Genomic DNA, 26,993 nt, shown 5'->3' on the forward strand with positions numbered 1-26,993 from the left:
ATTAGGATGAATAGCTAAATATGCTTAGCTTAGAGAAGTAAAGAAAGGCTTCTTAGAGAAAATAAAACTAAAACTGACTTTTAAAAGGGAGGAACAGGAGTTTGGTAGGAAGACAAAGGGGAGAGAGGGCATTTGAGTGGAGGGAATTGCATGCTCAAAAATAAATCATAAATTATAGTAAGCTATTTGTTCCTCTATTTTAGTCTTTATTACATGGTATTGCAATCTGTTTACTTATTGGTTTATAATATAGTCCATGGCCTCTTTAAAAACCAGAATTTTGGGGGGGATGAGGACACATTTGTAATACCTTAACTAATAAAAAAAAAAAAAAAACAACACCAGAATTTTACTGTTTTCATTTTTTACAGTGCTTAGCATATAGTAAGCACCTTGATACATTTTTGATAACCAAATCAGTATTTTTTAGTCAACAGCTGTTTTTATAATTACATTAGGTTGGAATTTGGTATATATTGCATGGGATTTAGCTGGTGGTACACCTGAGGTTTTGTTTGTTTGTTTTCTTAAATAAACACAAACATTGTACACACTTTTTGGGGGTATACAATCTCTTCCCGAAGAAAGGTGTTTTCTCCTGCATTCTTATCAAAGAGACCCCAGTCCATCTTCAGATCCCAGATGAGAGTATAGCAGGAACTGATGACATAAAAGACAATCCACAGGTAAAAGAATACTCTGGTGTCTGAGTGATCTTGTTCTGAAGAAAGAAAAGGGAAAGGAGAAATTACTCAATTCAAGTAAATTCTTCATTAAATAAAACTAAAGAATATATTCTTTATACAGCTCCATAAAGGATGTAAGATTTTAAACAAATCCTCCTAGTAGGATTATTGTTGCAGAAAGGTTAAATTAAAAAAATCTGATTTTCCTGAAGTCCAAAAAGTAATCATCAAAGACTTGTAAGAGTCATAAACTTTGTACAAATGTGCATTTGGAATTTTGGAGATTCTATGTCAAATACATAAAAATCTAAATACTTGCAATGGAGGTTTTTAATATTACAAAAGATGTTATTTTAATTTTTGCCATCAGGTGGCAGCTTAGGGTCAAAGATGAAAAAATTTATGACATACCACTTAACAAGGAATGCACTGCATTTGCGTCAAAAAATTTCTTGGATTGTTTTTACTTTAGAATATTACTTTCATACACTTAGATCTTGTCAATACTTACTGTGATAACAATGAGATAATTTTCTAGATAAAATACCAGAAAGTAACCAACTGATGAGAAATTTATTCTTAACATGTATAGTATACAAGCAAATTTCTTTCAAGCCACAAAGCAAATCATATTTTGCTTCTTACAGAGATATTTACTGATACAAAGGCCCAATGTGACTTTATGCTGGGAATAATATAAAGGCACTAAATCCAAATAATAAAAATAATTTGCAAATATAGTTATGCAATTTAGTCTTTTTCTAGTCTTAAGTGCTTCATATGTTCTCTAATGAAATTATCTGTTAAGTTCGAGAGTCATCATGGTATTATTTGTGTTCTTTAGGTGCAGGTATAGGCATATAACTAGTAGTATGGTCCTGAATCATCAGGGGAAAAGAGACAAAACATCTAATTCAAAAAGTTTAAATTTTGGTTAGTTTCGCAAAGGCATAGAAAGTAAATAATGTACGATGCACTATCTACAATCCTTTCTATTAAAGTAAATAAATGTTTATTAATCATTTTCAGGTATTAAAGTGTTAAGTACAATATGATTCAAAGACACTTTGGCCGTTTACAATCTAGTAAGTGAAACAACCATTTGTTACTGATGATAAATTTGAGCTCAAAATGAATTATAAACAAAGTACTGTGAGAACATCAAGGAGAATTGGAATGTTTCCAACAGTAGGAAATCAGAGGAAGTAGCATTTGAGTTATTTCTAGAAGGATAAATAAATAGTACTACAAAAGTCAGGCAGATGAGGCAAGGCCATTCAAGGCTAAAGGAAGATAATGAAAGTGCAAGGTGTGTGTGAGAAGCTGCAAATAATCTAAACGTAGTGTGGGTGAAACACAGAAGGCATAGGGCAGCGGTTCTCAACCTGTGGGTCACGACTCCTTTGGCAGTCGAATGACCCTTTCACAGGGGTCGCCTAAGACCATCCTGCACATCAGATATTTACATTACGGTTCAGAACAGTAACAACATTACAGTTATGAAGTAGCAACGAAAATAATTTTATTGTTGGGTCACAACATGAGGAACTGTATTTAAAGGGCCAGAAGGTTGAGAACCACTGGTGTAGGGGATGGGTATGACTTGAAATGAGGCAGGAAAAGATATTTTGTATCTAACTATGGAATGCCTTTTTGGACCATAGGATCAGAACTATATTTTAGAAAAATAACTGTTTGGCAGGATGCTTGCATCAGAATTAGTTAGTTGGTTAAAACACACACACACAGATATCTCAGAGCTCCAGTGTTGTGTAGTCAGTTTGTACCAGCTCATGAGAACCAATTGCTAAATTTTCAAAAACTTTCTAAGTTTGGTTGGTAAACACAGTCATTATTAAAAATTAAATTACATAAACTTGCAATTAGTTATATTAAAAACAAAGGTAATAAAAACTCAAAATTCATCACTTCCTAATCATCTTACTAAATTTTGCTATTATTATTTTTAGGTTATATATTTAGTTTACCAAATGATGGGAACACTATACAACGTTATATATCTTTTCTCAACATTCAATGTTATCATCTTAATAGCTTGAAACTGGCTATGGTGGAAGTATTTATACCATGGAAATTACCAAGCACTGCATATAAGTCGCGCCCCCGCCCGCTCCCACCAGAGAGCTGCTTTATTAAATATACAGCAGCACAAACTATCAGTTTCTCCTGGGAAGTCAGTGGTAGGAAAAAGAAACAAATATTTTTTAAAATAGCCCACAAGCGATTCTAGTGAACAAACTTGGATTAAAAAAATACATTTTCAGGTTTAAATTACTTCCACAAAAACTTTTTTTCATCAAAAGCAAATCGGGTTGAATATTTATACTACAACATTGTGTAATATTAATCATCAACCTAACGGCCTAACAAAACTTTTTTTTTATTTAGGTGTAGTTGGATGTGTTCTGACATACCTGTTTACCTCATTCTATTGATAGAGAGGTCTAGCTTAGTAATGTAATTCAATTATTAGCATCATGGTTGCATTTTTTTTAAAATCCTATCACTCATCTACTATGATTTGCAAAGAATAAAGCAAACTTAGCAACTTAACAAAATTCATGCTCTTCTCATATTTTCTTTTTTTTAAAAATATATATTTTATTGATTTTTTACAGAGAGGAAGGGAGAGAGATAGAGAGTTGGAAACATCGATGAGAGAGAAACATCGATCAGCTGCCTCCTACTGGGGATGTGCCCACAACCCAGGTACATGCCCTTGACCGGAATCGAACCCGGGACCTTTCAGTCTGCAGGCTGACGCTCTATCCACTGAGCCAAACCGGTTTCGGCTCTTCTCATATTTTCAAAACCAGATCAACACAAAGAGATTAAGACAAGCAATTTAGTTGTAAATTATAATACAGTATTTGCAACTCTTTTTGCATTTCTCAAATAAGTATAAGTAATATCAAGTCTTATTAATGAAAGGTGATTTTCTTTACTAATTACTGAAATCACTGAGTTCAAATTATTGTATAAAAAAAGATTATTGGGGAAATGTAAAAGCAATGTGCTAGTTTTCTTTAATTTCTCTTAGATTTTTAATTATAAGCCCTATCCTTAGAGTATAATTCTTAAAATGGTACAATGAGTCAAATGCCTCCCTCCATTCTAAGACTATATTATTTCTATAAAATTTCTATGAAATATACACAAGGACTTACTTTAAAAAAACACAAATATTTTAACAAAGTATTTTGTAATAACTAATGTTTTATCTTATGAACTTTTTCAAACGATGATTAACATACACCTGATCTACATATGCTAGGATAAGAACTGGTCTCTTTTTAATTATTACCCTTATTTGATCTTTCCCATCTCCCAAATGAGGAGTGCTTCCCCCCTGAAATCATCTGCCTTCATTGGTATTCAGGAGCTGTACTGGAAAAATATTATCACTTTAGGCAAGCAATTATATCTAATTCTCTCTTGGCTAACTTTGGTAGCCTACTTTAATGATGTTCAGAATCACAGAAAATCAAGTCATTGCTATTCTACCCCTGAGCTTCTATTACACACCTGCCATGTTAGAAGCATAATTCACACTAGACATATTTATGGTAATGACATCTACTGAATCTAAAACAAAGAAAAATAAGGTTCTTAGAGTTTTGTACCCACAGCCATCATAGGAACGGTAAAGCAAAATAATTTGCTAGGAAAAGTGCTAAGAAAGAAATCAGAAAAATTACACATGGAAGTCACTCTAAACCATACTTCAGGGTGGATATTTTAAAAGTAAAAAAATTGGCAATGTGTGAAGAGAAAGTGAATAGTATTATTTTCAACCCAAACCTTTCTATTTTGATAATAGCTTATTAGTTTGTAATTTGAAATCAAATAAGAAAACAAACACCATTTTCAAAGCCCAAAGATATATAGGTAAGCTGAGTTATGAATGAGCTTGACATTCAACAAATCTTAGTTCTAGTCTTATTGCCCAACTAATCAAACCACTAAATTATGAAAATAATATGGCTCTCTGAAAATTAATGGATATAGATACTTCCCTAATCTTCAGGTGATCTTAGTTAATACGTATGGTCATAGGTATTACCCCTTCTCAGGTGATCATTATATTTATTGTCAGGGCAGGCCAGACAGACATTAAAAATTTGAGATACTTTCAATAATAAGCCAAAAATAAAAACATTTACCCAAATGATTTGTATGTCTTTTAAAAAATAGAATAAAAGTTTCCCTAGAGAATATTTTTAAAATGAGTGTTTCTATTTTATGTATAATAAGACTAAAATTTGGAAATTCAGGCATAGTGGCCCATTATTCAAGGTAGAAATAGAGTAACCAACTGGCCATACCCAGAGAGGAAGCACTTCAGGACTATGTGTGCTCACTCAAACAATGAAATGACTATTTGCACTGAAGGCACTGAACTACTGCTGAGGAATCCTTATTAGGGAGCACAGCACCCCTTCCAGAATATTAAACATGAAGGGATCTAGAAGGGACCTGGGCACTAGGAAACAACAAGCAAACATAAATGAACTCAGCAAAGACTGTTTTCCCCAAGTATTTGTAAAAGTGTAATAGCAAATGCTTGTTAGCATACTCTTCCAATAAAATTTAAAGTAAAATATGAAGTATTTTTAAAAGAAGCTTTTTCTTCTTTATATTTGGAGAACAACAAAGAGTAAATTACACTATGAATATATGAATACTTTAGAATATTAGACACTGTAAATGAAAAACAGAAAATCTAATGAAGCACTCTCTCCCCATCAACGGGGTAGAAATGACAACACAATGGCCTTTTCTATTATTGTATCTCCCATAGGCTTTTCCTTGCCAAAGCCAAAAAACCTCAAGGACACACAAAAACCATTTAAAACACTCTTCCAATCCCAAATCCAACAAAAACTTATAGGAGTTGGCATCAAATTTAGGCTTGTAATAAAATGTGAATTCTTAAAATATGGAGATTGGCTGCTAACTAAATCTTTGCTTGGCTACACCTTTGCTTCTAAAATCAATGATGGAAAAGAAAATATACTGAAATGTTTAAAATGTGTTTCCTTCTTACTGCAACAAGTGAGGGCTACCTGCAATATTATCATACACAGACTCCCTAAAATGGGCCTAAACCACCTTCCTCACGTTTTAAAAAATTATTCTAGGTACAGAGTTCATTTTTGTGCTTCTGCTTTTACAAATTATGCAGATAAACAAAGACATATCTTTTTTGCTGCTGTTGTCCATCTTCACCTGAGGATATTTTCCTATTGATTTTTAGAGAGAGTGGAAGGGAGGAGGATAAATAGAGAGAAAGAAAAACATCGATGCGAGAGAGACACATCGATTGGTTGCTCCCACATGTGCCCCGACTGGGGCTGGGGATCGACCTACAATTTTACATGACCTTGACCGGAATCAAACCCACGACCTATCCACTGAGCCAAAATGGCTAGGGCAAACTAAGACATGTCTTTGAAAAATATCTTAAAAATTCCCTGATGCTGTTACTATGGTACCTCCTGTGGGCTAGTTCTCTGAAAAGACTCAGAGTTTGAACAAGGTTACTTCACCATCTTCTACCCGTCCCCCATCATAAAACATATCCTTTGCAATAATAGCGCATACACAATAGAAAAAGATCTACCTCATTAACCATTCAGATTCTATTCTTTTGGCCCAATAATTATTTCCAAAATTTATGTTTTCTCCTGCATTTTCTCTTAGAATACAGAAATCAAATGCTACTTTTGATCATCACTCAATGTTAAATTTTCTGTCATTGGTCCCTCTGAGTTGTCTTTTCAAATTTCCCCCCTCTGTTTTAGGCTTTTTTTTTTGGGGGGGGGGGGGAAGGAGTGATATAAATATTTAATATGTAGCAACTACAAAAAGTGTTTTTCTTTAAATTTAGGGATATGATTAAGATATATAACCAATGGCCTGTCTAAAAAATGCTTGTGTTTTAAAAAAATTTGACTGGGGCATGTGAATCAAGTTCAGTGAGTAAACATGTGTTACTTGTACAAAAAGCCAAATACATTCCTAATTGATACTTGCCCCATGCAAGCCCCCCACCCAAGGTGATCATAAGGGTTTCTTTTAGAAAGACTTGACACACATATGCCAGCTTTACACAGCAAAGATAACTGTATTTCATTTAATGATAAATTCCAATTATGTAGCAAATTAGAGTACATAAAGTGATTTCAAGTGAATTACCACCTTATTTAATCCTTACAGGGGAGGCTAGGGGACTGTCAAGGGCGGGGGGGAAAAAAGGAAACATATGTAATACCCTTTGTAATACTTTAAGCAATAAAAATAAAAATAAAAATCCTTACAAATGGTTAAGTACGCCAAATAGACATTATTATTTAGACTTTAAAGGTGTGGTTTTGTCTGGGGAGAGAAAAAAACAAACAGCCTTAGGCCAAAGATGAACAGAAATACTTCCAGCACTCACAAATTACATGGCCTTGGGCAAAACACATAATGGAATAACTGGAATCCTCCTTAATTCAATATAAACAATAGGATATAGGTTAACCTCTGGGAAGTCGGCTCTGTACTTCCCATCCTGAAGCCTAAAGGCTGGGTTAGAGATTTGTGCTGTATTGTAGGCTGTTCAGTTACCTTGCTTATCTCTTTACCCTTTATTTTAATGCTTTTAAAAAATTGTTATCATGGTAAAAAATACATAAGCATAAAATTTACCATCTTAACCATTTCTAAGGTGTGCAGTTCAGAAGTTTTACGTAAAATCACATTGTTGTGCAACCAATTTATCCTTTCACTTGATTATTTCTCCGACTAGATTATAAATTCTTAAGGGCAAGAATTTGTTTTGTTTGTAGCTCTATTTTTAGTGCCTAGCACAACCTGACTCATAGCATATTCTCAATAATATTAAAGGGTACTTGCTCAACCTCTCTCTCTATGCACCACCTACCCACCCAACTTAGAACTGAGAAGTGAGATGTTTACCCAGGAGTATATCTAAATATGATCATTTTAAGTCAGAACTTTTTCTGATAGGGCCAACTGGTTTTCTAATTAGGGTAGTAGTATATGGCAGATATTTTCCATAAATTGGATGAGTAGAACCTGCAATTCCAAGGCTTGTTTTCAAAAATACATTTAAAAGTAATTAATAAAAAAATGCTGCATTGACAAACATTACTGAAATTAATAATATTTTTATTTTCCTAATTGATCTTGAGTATGTCTGGCTAACCAGGGAGCCTCTAAAATCAAATATCATATGATTGATCCTACTCAAACTTTTTAGTATACTGTCCAGAAACAGAAAGTGAATGACTCTAGTGATTAGTTAGCAAATCCTTTTTTATTCAGTTTATGTTCAATTCCTTACTTTATTCAGTTTATGTTCAACAAAAAATCTCTGAGAGATCACTAAAAATAGTTATTGATGATATACTACTATGCAATTTTTTTGGTCATAAAACTCAGGATTTGTTAAAAAACACTGATATTGTAACAAGAAAACTTTCATTCTCATGTGTATACCTATGTTAACAAAGTTTCTCAGAGTTTACTTGTATAAAATCTGAAAAATGCAATAGTAATAAGTAATATAAATTTCTCTCATATAGAGATTTTGTGTAACAATCATTAAAATTTGTAATACATTTATAATGTTATTTTGATCAACTATAGATAATAATCAGGGCAATGAAAATTATAAAAGAGGAAGAAAAAAATTTAATTTCTATATACATGTCAGACAAAATTCATTAAAACATAAAAATATATTACATTAAAGTTCAGTGGGAAACAGATATAAAATTTCTAACTATTTAAAGAGTTGCTTCATTTAAAAAAAGAAGTCATGGTAAGTATTATGCTTCTATATTTAAATTACTTGGATACATTTAATAGGAACATTTAGCAGTTTTGTTTTAAAAGTACACTGGAAACTACATTTTTTGGTTATTATTTAAACTTAAGATAAAAAAGTTCAGGTGTAAACTTAAAAATATCCAAGAAGTAATATAGTTTAAATAATAATTATTTAAAATAATAAAATAAAATTATAGTTTAAAAAATTATTTGAAGGGGTACATGAGCAAAAAAAGTCTGAAGACCATAATACTATCCAAACTACTGTTTCTAGCCTTAGGTTTTTAGATTTAGAGTGTTTGCAAATTTAAGGAATTCAGCTTTTCAGTTTCTTAATAAATGGTATCAGGACTATTTTTATCCAAAATTCGAGAAAAGTAAAGGGTTCTTGAGTCACACAGTACTACTTATCAAATTAATTGCCTGATTTACAAATTCTCTAGTAATAACCTCTAGTAAAAACTAAATCATGATGCATGCCTGAACTGAGTAATAGCATTCCTCATCAAGAGCTAAAATTATAGGAGTTTTGAAAAGGTGTTTCTCTCATTGAGGTACTTAAATTCTCATCTAACAGGAGAGCCTACACAGTAGTAAAGGTTATTGGCTGCATTACCAATAGTACTATAATCACAGAATCTACTGCAAAAACTGGAAGTATGTTACCCAACTGGTGTGGCTCAGTGGTTGAGTGTTGGCCCATGAACCAGGAGGTCACAGGTTAGATTCCCGGTTAGGGTACATGCCTGGGTTGCAGGCTCAATTTCCAGTAGGGGGCATGCAGGAGGCAGCAGATGGAATCGAAGTTTCTATCTCTCAATCCCTCTCCCTTCCTTTCTCTGAAATCAATAAAAATATATTTTTAAAAAAACTTTTTTTTTAAGTGCAATTATGACATAAAGTGTTCTGGGGACAAAATTGCAAGCCTTACAAAAAACAAAAAACACCACCCTAATCTTTCATTACCATTAGACACACTTTAGATAAGTAGCAATTCTAAAACACTAAGGCTCTTAAAATACAGTGCCTCAAAAAAAAAAAAAAATCACTGAAAAAATTTTACAAAAAAAATTTATCCAACTATTTAAAAATAATGGTGATAATTTCAATTAGTAACATTTCTTTACCATCAATTGATGAGAGAATGCAGGCTCTAAAGGTGGGCTGATACTTATTTAAATAGACAAAGGAAGAATACATTTTAGTAAAAGGAAGCAAGATCTTTGATAGATTGTTCTTCAAAAAAGGTTAAAAATTCAAAAGCCGTGACTGCATGTGGCTCAGAACTAAAAGCTTTTTTCTCCTCCCAACAGAAGAGCAGTCTCAAGTAATAACTGGTTGCCATGGAGATAGGAAACTAGAGCGATCAGAGAACTCAATTTGCAGTTAAATGGGCTGGAAACACTCCTTACAACTTGGTGAAGGAAAGTGATTAAAAATATACATGATTGCCAGAGGGACTCTTTTCCACCTAGCATTTCCCAACCTCATTAACGAACAAGTATAAAAAAAAACAAATGAAAACCAAAGGTGTTCATATAGACTAAACCCATTAAACATAATTCAGGATTTCAAATGTTATCACAAATCCTTCTATTCCAGATGACTTTGATTCTTTTTAATGGTACTTGTTAGTAAATATTGGAATGAGACTAAAATTATGTTCAAGAACAAATTCGTATAGCTGAGGGGACTAGAACTTCAGTGTAAAAAAACACGACAACTGGAAAAGCATGCAGAGGAAGGAACAGATTCAAGTAGTAAAAATAAGGGTTTTTAAAAATCTCTTCAGAGTCAGTCATAGAATACCTTTGTGAGTGCTGTAAAGGGCTGCAAATGTCACCATGAAGAAAGTTGTAGAGTATTTCCCAGCATTAACTAAATGAGGAAAGGCCCTTTTTGTGTCTCGGTATCGGCGTAGGCACTGGATGAAGCGAAGCCAAGCAGGAATGCACTGAACAATGGCCCGAACACCATATGTATATTTGTGGCAAATTTCTAGGTCTGTGAAGATTTCAAAGAAGAAAAGATTACAATAAAAGAAATAACTTGTTCACATCATTTAATCATATGCTATAACCACTAGCAAGTCCATGAAAGCACAGAGCCTGGGTTTCAGAATCACTTTCTTCTTTGCAACTATTTTAGTATCAAACTTTTTAGTGGTAAGGAAGCCTAGGAGAGAAGGTAAAATACTTAGGAAGGACCTAGTGGGAAAGCCCACCCTCACAGGTTTCTGACTATCTCTTCTGGAATCACTTTCTTTGGAGTGTGGTAAAACCATAATAAAATTAGAAGTTGAGTATATTAGTCAAAGAGAAAAAAAATTAGCTCTGTCTCAAACACCTGGAAAACGTACAAATATCACTGATGACTCCAGTCAATTTCATGAACTCCAAACCATTATAATATATCTACTATAGGTTATTCATGCACCTGTACTCTTTTTTTTTTAAAAAAACTAAGAGCAAAGTTTGTATTAGTAAATGAGAAGGAATTGATAAATTAATTTTTCTTCAAATTCTGGGGATGTGGTCAACCTACAATATAGTTGTCATCTACTGGCAATCAATGAAAATGTGTTGGCACTGGCTTCATTAATTTTTGTTAGATAGTACATAAGCTATCTAAATTTGGTGTTTGTTATTAAGGCAAAATTCCTTAATAACTTGAACTCATGGTATAAACTAAGAGTGGGAAAAAGAGCCAGAAGAAAAACAAGATTCCCAGTAAGATTAAAAAAAAAAAAATAGACTAATGACTATCTCAAAGCACTCAATCCAATTCTAAATAATAATCTTTTTGATCATTAAAAAAAGCAATACCATGATGGCAATTGTTGGCACTAAAGCATTTGTGATATAAGTACCAATGTACTAGGACTTTTTTTTTTTTTAAGTTTTAGAATTCTTTAAGTGTAAGTTGTAAATCTCTTGGCAAATGAATGGCTAAAATCATAACATAATTTAAGAGCCAAAGTATATCAGATAAAGAAATTGCTAAAAAAGTGCCAAGTACATTTAATTAAGTTTGTAACATTATTGGATGAGTTTTCACGATGATCTTAAATGTCTTAGTTATCATTCCCAATATTTCTTGGTGTACTTTGGCAGTTCAGTAGTGTGGATGTGCATTCATACTCTACCTTTTGAATTATTTGGCAACAGGCCCCCACTTTCATCCCATTTGAGCTCAAAACTGTAGAAGCAGATCATATATTCCAGGTCCATTAGTATCACTGACAGGCTGTTCAGCTGATCAGCCAGCCAGAAATCAGCAAAGCCTACCTTATGGAAGGGGGCTGTAAATACTCGAAACTGGGAGAAAGGGGGGGAAAAAAAAGAAACACAGAGAAATAAGAAAATTCATATTAAATTTCTCTAATTCATGTGTGACCACCCAACGTGATTACTTTAGCTCAGCGGTTCTCAACCTGTACGTCGCAACCCCTTTAGGGGTCGAACGACCCTTTCACAGGGTTCGCCTAAGACCATCAGAAAACACATATATAATTACATATTGTTTTTGTGATTAATCAGTATGCTTTAATTATGTTCAAGTAACAATGAAAATACATCCTGCATATCAGATATTTACATTACGATTCATAACAGTAGCAAAATTACAGTTATGAAGTAGCAACGAAAATAATTTTATGGTTGGGGGTCACCACAACCTGAGGAACTGTATTAAAGGGTCGTGGCATTAGGAAGGTTGAGAACTACTGCTTTAGCTGATAAAATGGAAACGAATGAATCAATGACAAACACAGGGACCTGGCACAGTGGCAAGGTTGAGAATTAGAAGTGAAGGGAATGAGTTGAATGCATAACAAAGAAAGGAAATAAAGCTGGGAGGGCAAGAATAACTACAGTTAGAAAATAGAGAGCAGAGAGATGTGAAGAGTTGAAATCGAAAGCAGAGAGTGGCAGAAGGTAGAAGCACTGATAGAATGTCTAACATTAGGCTCTAAGGTAAATTTTGTAGGAGATCCATGTGTTATGATTATTTCTGGAATATTCTCCCATCTTAGCTGGGATGGGAACTTTGCTAAATGAACACGAAGCTCTCCTTTGCCTATGAAGTATCGATAGAAAGGGAAAGATGGTGCATCTCATTGTTTGAAGCATGCCTTCTTCTCTAACCAAAGTCACTTTCATTTCACTAATGTCATGGTCTTTAAAAAGAGCTATATCCAAGAAATATAACTAGGGTGGAAACATTCTTGTAAATCTGCTAGAAATAAGTCTAAGAGTAAGTTTTCTCAGATTTGAATTTAAGTTGACAGGTCAATTAATATTAAAACTATCTATAAAAATTTTCTTGGTAACAATTATTATTACAAATATAACAAATCACAATGCTTCCTTCTGTATTTTAATGCTTCTGATAGTATATTTTATTCTATTATTTCTTATTATTATATTACCATTGCCAACCTATTCCATCAACAAGTCCTCATTTATTAGTACATAGCAGATGTATAGATAAATGACTACTCAATGGGGAATCATTCTGCTAATAAGAGTAACTTGTCACGCATGAATCACAGCTTACTATTTAAACAAACAATGATGCACTAGGGGAAATGCTCACTTAACACAATGTACACAACTATATTACTTTGTTATTGCAATGAGACAGTCATATTAATACCTGAGTTTTCTGAGTCTTTCAAACTTCATTTCAAAATAATTATATAGAGATTTCACAATACTTGAAGCAGGGAATAATAGATGTTGATAATCTCAAAGTTATATCCTTGTAACCAGAAGAATACTACATTTTTTAATGGAAGTAACAGTTATAAAACTCCACAAAATCTAGTAATAAAATGACAATCTCAAAATAAGAAAGGTAATCCTATATAATAAAAGGCTAATATACAAATAAACCGAACGGCGGAACTACCAGTCGCTATGACACACACTGACGACCAGGGGGCAGATGCTCAATGCAGGAGCCGCCCCCTGGTGGTGAGTTCCCACAGGGGGTGTTCTGCTTAGCCAGAAGCAGGGCTCACAGCTGGTGAGTGCAGCAGCAGTGGCAGGAGTCTCTCCCGCCTCCACAGCAGTCAGACATTCCCCGAGGGCTCCCGGACTGCAAGAAGGTGCAGGCCAGGCTCAGGGACTTCCCCCTATTCCCAACCACCCCTCCCCCCGCCCTGTGTGTGTGAATTTCATGCACCAGGCCTCTAGTCTAATAATATTGTACTAACTGGAAATTATTTTAGTATAGATTTCAAGAGGGAGAAAAATGGCTCACATTTTTCCCCTTTATTGTTGAAAGTATTACAGATATCCCCCTTTGTTTGTTTGTTTTCCCCACTGACCCCCTCCGCACACACCCTCAAATATTTATCTTTTAAAAATATTCTAGATCAGTGGTCCGTGGACTACTGGTGGTCCATGAAGTCTGAAAGGTTGGCAGCCACTAGTTTAAGGAAACCTTTGGAGTAGTGGTCGTCAACCGGTGGTTCGCGGACCACTGCTGGTTTGTGAGGCCTGAAAGGTTGGTGACCACTGTTCTAGATGATGATAAAACCTATTAATGGTAATGGCATACTTATAACTTATCAAAATACTCTTACAAATCTAAGTTCCATACTCAGAATTCAAACCCCAAATTAAGCCTAATGGTACTTAAAGAAAATTATTTGCTCTTTTATTTACATTTAATAAAATTGGAGAAAAAGAGGGAGGTTCTCAATTTGTGATAAAAATTCAATTCTAGTGGGAGAAGAAATAAGAAATACAAATAAAAAACAATCAGATCCAGGTGCCTCCTCCAAAAAAAAAAAAAAAAATCAACTAATTTTGGGAGGAAAAATCAAGGAGATCTAGCCATTTTCTTTTCCTGATTGCTATTAATACTCATCTATATTCAAACATAGGTTGCTTTTTATTTGTTGAATGCTTATTATACTTTTTAAATAGGAAGGCCATACTTTATGTCTTTAGATTTAAAAAATTTAGTTAATGCTATATGTAGGAAAGTTTATTGCTACGAATAAAAACAAAAAAATCTAACCCTAAGGGGCATACAAAAAGGAAAAACACACAAAAAGTACAGTTTTCAAGCAAGTATAGTTTATCAAGTGAAAAAAAAAAGTGAGGCAATAATTATGGGACTTCTGAAAGTATGTATAGAGAATGGTCAATTTAATTATTAATCTTTATTCTTCTGTTAGTTGTAATTCATAATCTAAGAAATAATTATATGAAAGCACCCCCAACTGATTTTCAGTATAGAGCTGGTTTAACTTAGGAGTAAGCATAAGTACCTTCCCAGAGCTAACTTTACACTATCACCAAAAAAATATAGCTACCATTTCTGCATATCCTAATACTATATTCTATATCCTAATACTGAGACTATATGATTTTGCAATCATTAAGAAATACATAAAGTGGAAGAAGAAATGAAATTTATTTAAACAAAAATTAAAGTCAGCTTCTCAAATTAAACTTGGTGACCTGGCAAGATATTTCTATTGCTTTCAGAGAACCAACCTTTCATAAAATAAAAATGGTAGACTACTTACATCAATTTAACAGGAAAATAACAATTTTATCACTTTTTAAGAAAAGGAAATTTATAGCATTCTACATATTACCAGAGCTGATTAAATAATGAAGTAACTAAATTAATCATGAATTATTATTAATTAGCAAAATCATTTCAATATCTGGACACTTCATATTCCATTTTCAGAGGGAAAAATGCACTTGTGCTTTTGCCAAGAGGCTGCACTGTATAACATCAGGTGTACCAGTCATATTGCATTCTTTGACTCTGGAGCTGGGGCGCCACTCGCACAGATTACAATGTGAACCGTGCTTTATGAAGCTGTGCAATAAAGCAGCCTGGGTTTCATCCTGGAGGAAGCCAATGACAAATACAGTATACCTCTCTAAAAATGATACACAAATTTTTGGACTTACCAGCAGTTTAAGCAGCCAAAACCGGGATTTATAGTAGAAAGTTTTGGTGGGGTTGATAAGAAAGAAAAACATAAATCCATAAAGGGCAAGTGGGTACACATATGTGGGGATGACACTAATTGGAGCAAAGAAGCATGCCAGAAGGCTCAGGCACCACAATATCCCAAGGAATCCAGCAATCTGATAAAGAATGGAAGAGACAAAAATTTTATTTTTGTCATTACTCAGAATCTCTTAAATAAAAGAAATGGAAGAAAAATGTTTAGTTAATTAAGTCAGTAGTCCTCTTTAAGAAGGTGGATTTCAGTGCCCACCAAACCAACTATATAGCTAATGCAAATTATACTTGTAGGACTTTATATCTTGCTTTGATTACCTCAAAGAGATGCTGATGAGACAAATTGCTTCTTGGATTAAGTTCAAAGATGAGCACATGATTTACTCCAGCCTGTCTCCAACCGTACGTGTTGATGCCCAGTAGGAAAAGGAATTCAATCAGAAGAAAGCCACCCCGATAGATTCTTATCAAGGGCCATATACTTCTATCTGCTTCAAGTTTAAATATAGCTGAAAGAATATAAATTAATTAGTTAGTTAGAATATTCATAATGTCCCCTTTATTGTCTTTTTTCTTAATTCTCAATGATATTGCCCTGGCATAGAAATTTTTATAAATAAACAGAAATCTAGATTATCTCAAGAGCCTGTAAATTTGCTTCTAGGTTCTTTCCCATCTTCATTTCACTCTGCAAAATCCCACCAGAATAATTTTCCTAAAATTTGACTACTAGCATGTTAGTTCACCATTCCATTAGTTTCTTAAATTACAGAGAACCAAGGTAAAATAGTTTAGAACTATTTAACATCAGTTCTGTCAGCTGGAGATTTCTGACATGACACAACTTCTTTGGTTTGGTTTTGTCCATCATTAAAGTGGATATGTAATACCTACCTCACTGAATTGCTGTGAAAATTAAAGGAAATAGTACACAGGATGGTAATGTGAAAACTGAAGTGATATAAATGACAGCAGTTAATACTTACAGAATGATTATAATGTGCTAAGGATTGTTCCCAGTATCTTTACATATAATAACTCATCTAATCCTCAATGGCTCTGTGAGTTAAAAACTATTATTGCTATTTGATTGATGAGAAAACTAGAGCAGTGACAGGTTAGCAGGAGCAGGGCTAAGGGTTAATAATCTAATATAAGGCAGAGTCAGGATTTTAACTCAGTTTTGCTTCAAAGCCCACACTCTTAACCACTACATTCTATTGTCCATATAAATGTTCGGTATCACTATTATTCTATAGCTCTCTAATAACATTCAAATACTTTAGCCTCCCAATGCAAGTTCTCCACAATCTGATCTCCAATTCATTTTTCCAAAAACTTATCTCATAGTACCCCTAAACATTTTAATTCTTATCATTTTATTATCCTTTTAACACGTTCATGTTTCACATTTGCTTATGTTGCTCTGTATACATAAAATGGCCTTGCTCTTTCCAAAAATTCAAATTCTACTTAAGAGCCAGATCCTCATTTGTTCAGAAATTCACTGAACGAATGTTTCATTTTGAGCCTACTATGTGCCAAACATTTCAATTTGGCTAATAATTTCTCAATTTTTCCAAATAACTATAAAATGTACTAGTAATACCATACATTTAATATTTAATTATATACTACCTTATACACTTAATATAAATAATCATTTATTATTTAACTTTGTATTCTCTATAGTACATAGCACATGTGATAATTTAAAAATACAGTGTGAATAAAGCTTTGCTTTGAAGTCAAATACAATAAACCAGATTTCAAACCCTAGCTACACTAGGGCAAATAATTTAATTTTTCTAAATCTCAGTTTCCTTGTCAATGGGGATAATATCTATTCTTAAAAGTTTAAGATGATTATTTGTGAACAACATATATTAAATGACTAAAACAAAGTTTGGCCAATTTTGAGTATTCAGTATACATCAGTTTCTTTTTCCTTTTACTTGAGAAAACTTCATTTTTTCCTTAATTTGACAAATATTTATTAGGTGTTTTATAGCACCTCCTTCTATGCCCAATCTAAGAGCTGCGGATTCAGTAATGAACAACAGACAAAACACCTGTCTCCAGAAACTTCTATTCTGTATAATATCAGATAGTGATTTTTTTTTTGGAAAAAAAAAATGTAGGGTAAGGAGATAAAGGGTGATGTTAGGTGATATTTTAGGTAGGGTGGTCAAGAAAACCTCTCAGGATGTGACATTTGTAGGCCATTTGCATTTCCTTAAGGAAACAGGGAATGAATAATGTGAATATCTGAAGAGATAGAGCTCCAAGCGAAAGGAAAGTAAGAGTCCTACAACAGTTGTGAGCCTGGCGTGCTCCAGGAACAGGAAGAAGGCCGAGGCCACTATGATTGGAATAAATGAAAGTTAAAGTGGTAAAAAGATAGCCAGGGGAAGATCAGGTCGGACTTTGAAGTACTTGGTCAAGATTTAAGCTTTTACTCTGATGTATGAAGTCAATGAATTTTACACATAAGTGACATGACCAGATTAATAATTTCAATGGGCTACTCTAACTGTTATGTGAAAAATAGACTGCAAAGAAACAAGTATGTTGTTACCATATCAAATTAAGGTTATTAGGAATCTATAAGAGAAGTTTAAAAAAATCTAAACAGGTAATTTTTCATCTTCATGAAAGTAAAAATACATAAATTTCAGACAAATTATTACATAATCAGGTCATGTCCATTTGAGAAACTACAAAAATTATGCACACAGTTTTTTGATGTAAATGTTTGAAAAAAGAATCGTGCTTGTACATGCATTACTATTGTTGTGTTTCTCTTTCAACACTGTTATCTTTTAAGCACCTGCTGGGAGATAAATAAGGATAGACAGCTGGCATTAACTATATTTACCCTGCTTCTCCCCATACAAACACAAAGATCAAACAAAGAAGGGCTCTGAGGTGAGAGAACATAATACACAACACTAAATGCATAAACCACACAGTAAAAACAACTCCGAGTGTCTCACAAAAACTTAATCTATATTTACGAAAGAAAGAAAAAAACCCTCAACTTGTCCCTGAATTTTAAAAAACTTCTTTTCAATTCATTCACATAAAATGAATAAAGACATTTATTTATTCTTATGTCTTATTTAATGATGATGATAATACCATGTACAACTTGGGAATAAAAGAAAAAATTCCACATACAAATGACTAAGGTTTACCCTATAGAAAAAACAACTCCCAACATACACACCATGTATACTGATGTAGTGCTTCGCATCCAAAAACATGTTTTACTCAGATTTCTTAGCTGATTTCTATGAACTGACCTCAAGCTATATTTTCATTCTTATCACCTAATAATACTCTTCTTTACCCTAGCTGAATATATCACTTCTCTCCTTCATTACTCACTCCGTCCTCCTACACCCCATCCTCTACCCTGGCCAACTAAAATTAAAATCTCTGCTTATTTGTCTCCTCTTGAAATGTCTCCCATTCCATCAATGTCCAGTATAAATTTCATTTCTAAATGAAAGAATGTATGTATGCTTATATATCATTTAATTTCATCTTGGACCTTTCTCTTCCATCCATTCAAACTTCCACCAATGTTTTTTTAATATTGTCCCTACTATGTCCCAGGCAGTGTTCTAGGTGCTGGAGATACAACGGTGAACAGGAGAAATAAATGGCAAAGCATCAAGGAACTTACATTCCAGTGGGAAAACAGATATCAAGAAACATAAATATGAAATATTACGCCATGTACTTACAAGTGCTCTGAAGAAAACTAATGTAGGCTAAAGGGACAGAACAAGCTATTTTAGAGGTGATCAGGAAAGGCCTTCCTGGGGGAGGTGGCATTTGAATAGAGAGCATATGAATGAAGTGAGGAAATAAGCATAGACAATTCGGGGAAGAGCCTTTTAGGCAATTGCAAGGGCCTGTAGATGGGAATGAGCTCAGAGTGTTCAAAGAATAGTGACAACACAAGAGTGACTGAAAACAGAGTGAAACTGGATGTGGGAAGGATGACAGGATGTAAAGCCAGAAAGGCTCAGAAAGGCGAGATCCTGTAGGGTTTTATAGACCACTAGAGGCCCGGTGCACAAAAATTTGTGCACTCGGGGGGGGGGGGGGTCTCTCAGCCTGGCCTGTGCCCTCTCGCAGTCTGGGTCCCCTCGGGAGATAACGACCTGCTGGCTTAGGCCTGCTCCCGGGTGGCAGAGGGCAGGCCCAATCCCTAGGTGCAGCCCCTGGTCGGGCTCAGAGCAGGGCCGATTGGGGAGTTGGGGCGCCGGCCCCTGTCATGCACAGAGCAGGGCCGATCAGGAGGTTGCAATGCCACCCTCAGTCACACTAAGGGCAGGGCCGACTGGGGGGTTGGGGCACTGCCCCCTGTCACACACAGAGCAGGGCGGATCAGGGGGTTGGGGCGCCGCCCTCTATCACCCACAGAGCAGGGCCGATCAGGGGGTTGGGGCACCGCCACTCTCACACTCAGGGCAGGGCCGATGGGGAGGTTATGGCTCTACCCCGTCACACACAGAGCAGGGCCCGTGGGGGGGAGGGGTTTGGGGCACCGCACCCTGTCACACACAGAGCAGGGCCGATCAGGGGGTTGGGGCACCGCACCCTGTCACACACAGAGCCGCAGGGTGATCAGGGGGTTTGGGCGCTGCCCCGTCATGCTGATCCCGGTGCTGGGAGGCATATTACCCTTTTACTATATAGGATAGAGGCCTGGTGCATGGGTGGGGGCCGGCTGGTTTGCCCTGAAGGGTGTCCTGGATCAGGGTGGGGGTCCCCACTGGGGTGCCTGGCCAGTCTGGGTGAGGGGCTGAGGGCTGTTTTCAGGCTGGCGGGTGACTGAAGCTCCCAACCGCTCCTTGTTTTCTTTTTTTTTTTTTTATTCTGGGCCAGCTTTAGCTCTGGCTCCAGCTCTGAGGCCTCTGCTGCTAAAAGCAGGTATCTGGTTTGTTTGGGTTCTATAATCGAAACACTGTATCAACTCCAGCTCTGAGATCCTGGAGGGCTGAAAGCAGGTTTCTGGGGTTTGGCTCAGCTTCTATATTTGTAACAATGTTTCTAAAACTGCAAGCTCAGAGGCTGGCAAGGCAGGCAGGGAACGTTGGAGTCCTCCGTCACTGAAGCAAGCAAGCCTCATGTTAGTTTCAAGCTGCCTGGCTGCCAGCCGCCATCTTGGCTGGCAGTTAATTTGCATATTGCCCTGATTAGCCTATGGGAAGGGTAGCAGAGGTACGCTAATTACCATGTTTCTCTTTTATTAGATAGGATAGTATGAAATTTCAATTATGTTGTGAGAAGCCATTACTGGGTTTTGAAGAGGAGACTGATATGATCTAACTTATTATTTTTAAAAAGACCATGGTGCTACAAGGAGGCAAAAGTGGCTGAAGGGAGACAAGTTTAGAAGGCCACTGCAATATATTAAGGATGGCACTGGTAGAGGTGGTCAGATTCAGAATATATTTTGTATACAGAGCAATACAGAGAAATGATGAGGGAAAAGAAAGGCTAAAGGTTTTTGGCCTGAGAAACTGATGAAAGGTATTGATATATAGAAGAGAAAGTATATTTGAGGGTAAAAAGAAACTTGTTCATGTAATTTTGAGATGCCTATTTGACATCCAAGTAACCAATTAGATAGAGTTCAGAGAAAAGAGTGTATCTACTTGGGAGTCACTAGTATATAAATGATATTGAAGAAAAAGTTTTAAGAAGGAGTGATTGACAATGTCAAGTGCTTCTGTTGGGAGGTTTAGTAAAATTGTGCCTCTGTTGCTGTTATATCATTTCTTGATGTTGGAAGTGCACTTGCTTCTAGCAATTCCTTCTACTTCTTTCTACGTTTTAACTTCTATAGAATAGGAAATTATACAACCACGCTTCTTAAAATTCTATGTAAAGTAATTGTAAATAGATTCTGGAAAAAAATGTGAAAGTGCCCAAAAAGCAAAGTAAATAAATCAGTACATAATTTGTGATATCTTATTTATTCTCATCTGTGATCAAGGTAGCTGAGGTTCTTGATGACTGAACACTGAAAAAGTGAAGAAATTGTACATAAACACTAAAAAATAATGGAGAATAAGAAGTCATGAACTAATAATCTTTTAAAGGATAATATAACGAAGGGAAAAACAAACCAAAACAAATGACTTTCCCCACCCCCACTTATTTATAAGAACAAGAAATTTAGCCTTAACAGATTTCTCTTTCAGTAGCTTTAGTAGTTTGGTAGTAGCTTTGACAGAAGAACAGAATATGACATATGTACTTGTAAAAATAATTTACTTCAATATTTAAACTACTTACCGGCAAGCACAAGGGTAACATTCAATACAATGAATATTCCACAAAATAAGCCAACTCTAAAAGTAGTCCATGCTGGTGCAGGCTGTGGACAGAAAAACAGAATTTGGGGTATAGGACAAAATATTAAGTACATTTAGTATATGCTGTCATAAATCAATAACATGAACCTCAAAGTTCTATCAGGAAAATAAAAATATTTTATGATTTGAATTTTTAGGAATCTGAACCAGAGACTCATCCCTTATCATTCTATAATACCAGTACAGAGATGCCAATTATTTGAATTCTCTTACAGAAATCTGAGTCACTAAATAAACAAAATTATAATTTTAGGCATCAAATTATATATACTCTGATTTTCTTACAGAAGAGATTTAGTGTAATTTAGAAGTCTTGAACATCTTTTTGTCATACTTCCACCTAAATATTTCATATGTTAATTATAAATAGCATTATTTTTAAAATTTGAATTTCCAATTGTACATGATGGTATGTAGAAAAAGAATTGATATTTATATATTGATCTTGGATTCAGAAACTTTGCTAAACTCACTTACTAGTTCTAGTAGTTAATCTATCTATATTCATTAGATTTTGAGGTCATCATGTCATGAGCAATAAAAATACCCCATCAGTTTTACTTCTTTCTTTCTAATCTGAATGCCTCTTATTTCTTTTTCTTATGTGACTGTACTGGCTATAAGCTCCAGTACAATGTTGAAGAGAAGTAAGTATCTTTTTTTGTTCTTAGTTAGGAAGAAAGCATTCAGTGTTTTTACCATTAAGTATGATATTAGTTGTAGGTTTTTCATAAATGTCTTTTATTAGAATGAAATAAGAAAGCTCTGTTGATTTCTTTTTTTTTATTTATTGCTTAAAGTATTACAAAGGGTATTACATATGTGTCCATTTTTTCCCCCCGCCCTAGACAGTCCCCTAGCCTCCCCTATCCCCCAGTGTCTTATGTCCATTGGTTATGCTTATATGCATGCATACAAGTCCTTTAGTTGATCTCTTACCCCCCTACCTCCTGCCCCCCAACCCTCCCCAGCCTTCCCGCTGCAGTTTGACAATCTATTTGAGGCAGCTCTGTCTCTGTATCTGTTATTGTTCAAAAGTTTATAATGGTCTCTATGATTTCTATTACATTCTGGTCAGAGAACATACTTGCTATGATTTAAATCCTTTTTAGTTTATTGAGACTTGTTTTATGACACAGAAGATAATTTTTTTTGCTATAATGAATATAATTTAATAAATGCTTTTTTTTTTAGGTGTAACTATTACATTTTGGCTGAAGTTGTATAGTAGCCCAGCACATCTGACACCCCAATCATCAAATACACATCTCATCTTTTGGTAAGATCACAAAGTTAGCATGTCAATAAAAATAAACAAGAGAAATATAGGATAAGAAGAGGTAGGTGGGAGGACATAATTTATTATGAAGTGAGATCTGCTATCTAATTTTTAAATTAAAAATTTAAAAATAAAAGTATTAACTACTTAAAAATTTTGAAACATTTTTTAAAGTAATGAAATAGGTATATTTTATCAGCTAAACAGATTGTATTAATTATTCAATTGGCAAAACCAAACAACTGGGAAAAATACTAACCTGAGCAGCTCCCAAAGGGGGAACACGTAAACGCTTCATAGCTTTTTGTCTGTCACCATCTTCAAGTTCATTGGTCACTACAGCCTAGAAAGACACATTATTAAATTTTTTTAATCCTTCCCCCAACAATATGTTTATTGATTTTAGAGAGAGTAAGGGGGGGGAGGGAGAGAGAGAAGGAGAGAGAAACACTATTGTGAGAGAGAAACATTGATCAGCTGCCTCCTGTTTGAACCCTAACAGGGGACTGAACCTGCAACCAGGCATGTGCCCTGACCAGGAATCGATCAGGCGACCTCTTGGTTCCTGGGCCAATGCTCAACTGCTGAGCCACTTTGACTAGGCAAAAGGAAGAATTATTTCATTAAAAGTAAAACATGTAACATACTGAAAATATTTGGTATATGAGTGAGATTACTGTACCTCAGTTTCAGAGATGAGCTGATTGATTTTCTTGCATGTATAAAATGGGGCCACTTCTACATGAGCTACTCGCCAATCTGCTCCACGAGATGTTTCCAGGATCTTGTCATGCTTTTTAAGGATTTTTCGAAACCCTGTAAAATTCAGATTCTACAGAAAGAAGTGAGAAACACTACTATAATTTCCAGCACCATAAAAGGTGAAAAGAAATAAGCACTATGTGTAGACAGAGCTTACCAAGGGAAATGGCAGTGTTTTCATAAAAGCATTTACTGAAAGGATAAGACTCTTCTTTATTTTATTTATTCATTTCAAGATAGTATGTTATCAGTAATAAAAAGAAACCCTAAATATAAACCCTATTATTTCTATTTCAAGTAAATTAATGGAAGTTCTAAACTCAAAACATTTTTATTTCCATTTTCTTATGAACAATTGTTCTCAAAATAGCTACTTTATATTATTTTGATTCTTTGATTAAAAGAATATTTTCAGAAAATATTTCAGATTTATCATGCACTGAATACATTTATAAGTTCTCTGCTATTTGAAGGACTGGTATAGGTATGCATTTCTCCACTACTCCTATGCAAGCATGTACAAACCAGCATGGAAAATCAAAGATTACCTATTTCTCTTAACTTTCATTTTGCTTTCATACATTCTCAGTTAAGGGAAGGGAATGCAAAGAAGAATCAGTAGTAATGAAGTGATCACTCTTACAGGGTTTAGCTGATAATGGATGGAAGCTGGTATTTTCCCTCCATTTCTACATCAAAATCCTACTTTTCTACATTGTCAAATTCTGTTGTTTGATCAACATGCAAAAAAAGCAGGAAACCATGCATTTGCAAGGTTCTTTAAACTAGAGGTCTCCAAATTTTCTGAACACATATCCCCATTAGTAAAAAAAAAAAAAAAAAAAAAAGAACACTCACTCTAAACTAAGTCTTTGCTTGTTTGCTTATAATTTTTTTTTCTCATACTTTAATGAATCATCTTAAATTTTTCTTGGGGTGCATACACCATGACTTGAAGACTGCATTCCATCAACTTTTCGTTCTCCTGATTCTCAAAATAAATGTCTTCTTATAGAATAAACAACCCTCAAAGAATAGAGGATAAATCAAAACTTTTATAATACAATTAGTTTTGTTTTCCCAAGGAGCTTTTTATAATGACCCCAAACAAAAGCTTCTAGGAAAGTTAAAAAATTTAACAAGGGTATTTCTCTGCAACACACAAGCATAAATAATAAATTATGAGATATAAGAAAGAAAAAATACATTTTTAAAAACCTTCCCCTAAGGATATTTTTATTGGTTTTAGAGAGAGAAGAAGGGAGAAAGAGGGAGAGGGGCCATGGATCGTTCCCCTCCTGTATATGCCCTGACAGGGGATTGAACCTGCAACCTTTTTGGAGTATAGGACAATGCTCCAACCAACTGAGCCACCCAGGCAGGGCCATTTTTTTTTTCTTTTTAAAAATAAATTATAAAGCCTATGAATAAATTGCAAGGGAAAGTAATTTCCTATCAGATATATCTTATATAATTATTTTCTATTCCTCTAAAATTATTTCCCAACTGGATGGTTCTTTCAGTGATAAAAAATTAAAACACCAAAGAAGAAAGCAAAATTATAAAAGGGAAAGATAGAAATAAATACATGCACTAACAACTTAGATCACTGCAGATACGAGACTACATTGACTTTTTAAAACTAGAGGCCAGGTGCACAAAATTCATGCACGGGGAGGGAGGGTCCCCTCAGCCCAGCTTGCACCCTCTCCAATCCAGGACCCCTTGGGGGATTGTCTGACTGCCGGTTTAGGCCCGATCCTGGAAATCAGGCCTAAGCCGGCAGTCAGACATCCCTCTCTCAATCCTGGACTGCTGGCTCCTAACCCTCCTAACCACTCACCTACCTGCCTGCCTTATTGCCCCTAACTGCCCCACCCCCTGCCAGCCTGATCACCCCTAACCGCCTCTGCCTGCCAGCCTGATCGCCCCTCACTGCCCCCCCCCCCCGTTTGATCACCCCTAACTGCCAGTGCCTGCCGGCCTGATTGTCCCCCAACTGCGCCCCCCACCCCCCACCGGCCTGGTTGAGCCCAACTGCCTCCCCCCTGCCGGCCTGGTCGCCCCACACAGCCTGTTGCTCAGTCGTTTGGTCGCCTCTCACCAATCCCCCTGCTGGCCTGGTCACCCCACGCAGCCTGCTGCTCGGTCGTTTGGTTGCCCCTCACCAACCCCCCCACCGGCCTGGTCACCCCACGCAGCCTGCTGCTTGGTCATTTTGGTCACCCCTCACCAACGCCCCTGCCAGCCTGGTCGCCTCACGCAGCCTGTTGGGTCGTCCATTCGGTTGCGATGGTTGCTTAGGCTTTTATATAGATAGATACCAGTATTTATACCTAGTAATACTTTTATTATATAACCTTTAGTTCTTATCTATAATAAAAGGGTAATATGCTAATTAGACCAGACGTCAGTCCGGACGCCCTTCCTGACAAAGCTGGGGCCAGAGGGAAGCCAGCCTGGGTCCCAGGTGCCTGCAGGCAGCCGGAGAAGGGAAGCAGCCCAGGTCCCGGGTGCCAGAGGGAACCTGGTGCTGGCAGCTGGGGGAAGGAAGGCCTGCTCTTGCACAAATTTTCATGCATTGGGCCTCTAGTATATATATGATCCTAAAATGATCGTTACCACTGATTAGAAGTAATAATCACAAGAATAAAATGAAAAAAGTACAGTGCATAAGATCTCTCTAAAGATGGGGTGGGGGGGGGAAGATGAGGGAGATGCTTTGCCTAATTTAAATGTTTATTATTGAATGAATCATCTGTTTTTCAGTAAATTCCTTATAGATTTAACTATATAAACAAATCTATAATTACAAATGAATAAATGCCCTGTATTTCCAAAATTTCACATAGATGGTAGCTCGATTTTTCAGATTAGATTTTTAAAATATTAAGTGATATAGTAGCTTAGATGTTCAGTCTGCATACACATTTGCTGTGACAATTTCTTTTTTCACCAGATTAAGAAAAAAAGTTATATCGCAGCCTGTACATAATAAAACTGAAA

At 35.5% G+C, this 26,993-nt stretch overlaps 1 protein-coding gene across 2 annotated transcripts in view; it reads right to left on the reverse strand.

Moving 5' to 3' along the window:
- The window catches only part of XPR1 (xenotropic and polytropic retrovirus receptor 1), a 111,807-nt gene that overhangs the window by 19,311 nt on the left and 65,503 nt on the right, over nucleotides 1–26,993 (reverse strand). For both annotated transcript variants that reach the window (XM_059675546.1, XM_059675547.1), the window contains exons 5-12: nucleotides 23,908–24,057; nucleotides 23,485–23,568; nucleotides 21,867–21,948; nucleotides 15,867–16,057; nucleotides 15,491–15,670; nucleotides 11,692–11,863; nucleotides 10,356–10,550; nucleotides 555–721 (exon numbers count right to left, since the gene is read on the reverse strand). In XM_059675546.1, the coding sequence (XP_059531529.1) occupies nucleotides 555–721; nucleotides 10,356–10,550; nucleotides 11,692–11,863; nucleotides 15,491–15,670; nucleotides 15,867–16,057; nucleotides 21,867–21,948; nucleotides 23,485–23,568; nucleotides 23,908–24,057 (1,221 nt within the window). The remainder of the gene's footprint in view (nucleotides 1–554; nucleotides 722–10,355; nucleotides 10,551–11,691; nucleotides 11,864–15,490; nucleotides 15,671–15,866; nucleotides 16,058–21,866; nucleotides 21,949–23,484; nucleotides 23,569–23,907; nucleotides 24,058–26,993) is intronic.

The sequence above is a fragment of the Myotis daubentonii genome, chromosome 18 (genome assembly GCF_963259705.1).
Source record: "Myotis daubentonii chromosome 18, mMyoDau2.1, whole genome shotgun sequence".
NCBI classification, from domain to species: Eukaryota; Metazoa; Chordata; class Mammalia; order Chiroptera; family Vespertilionidae; genus Myotis; species Myotis daubentonii.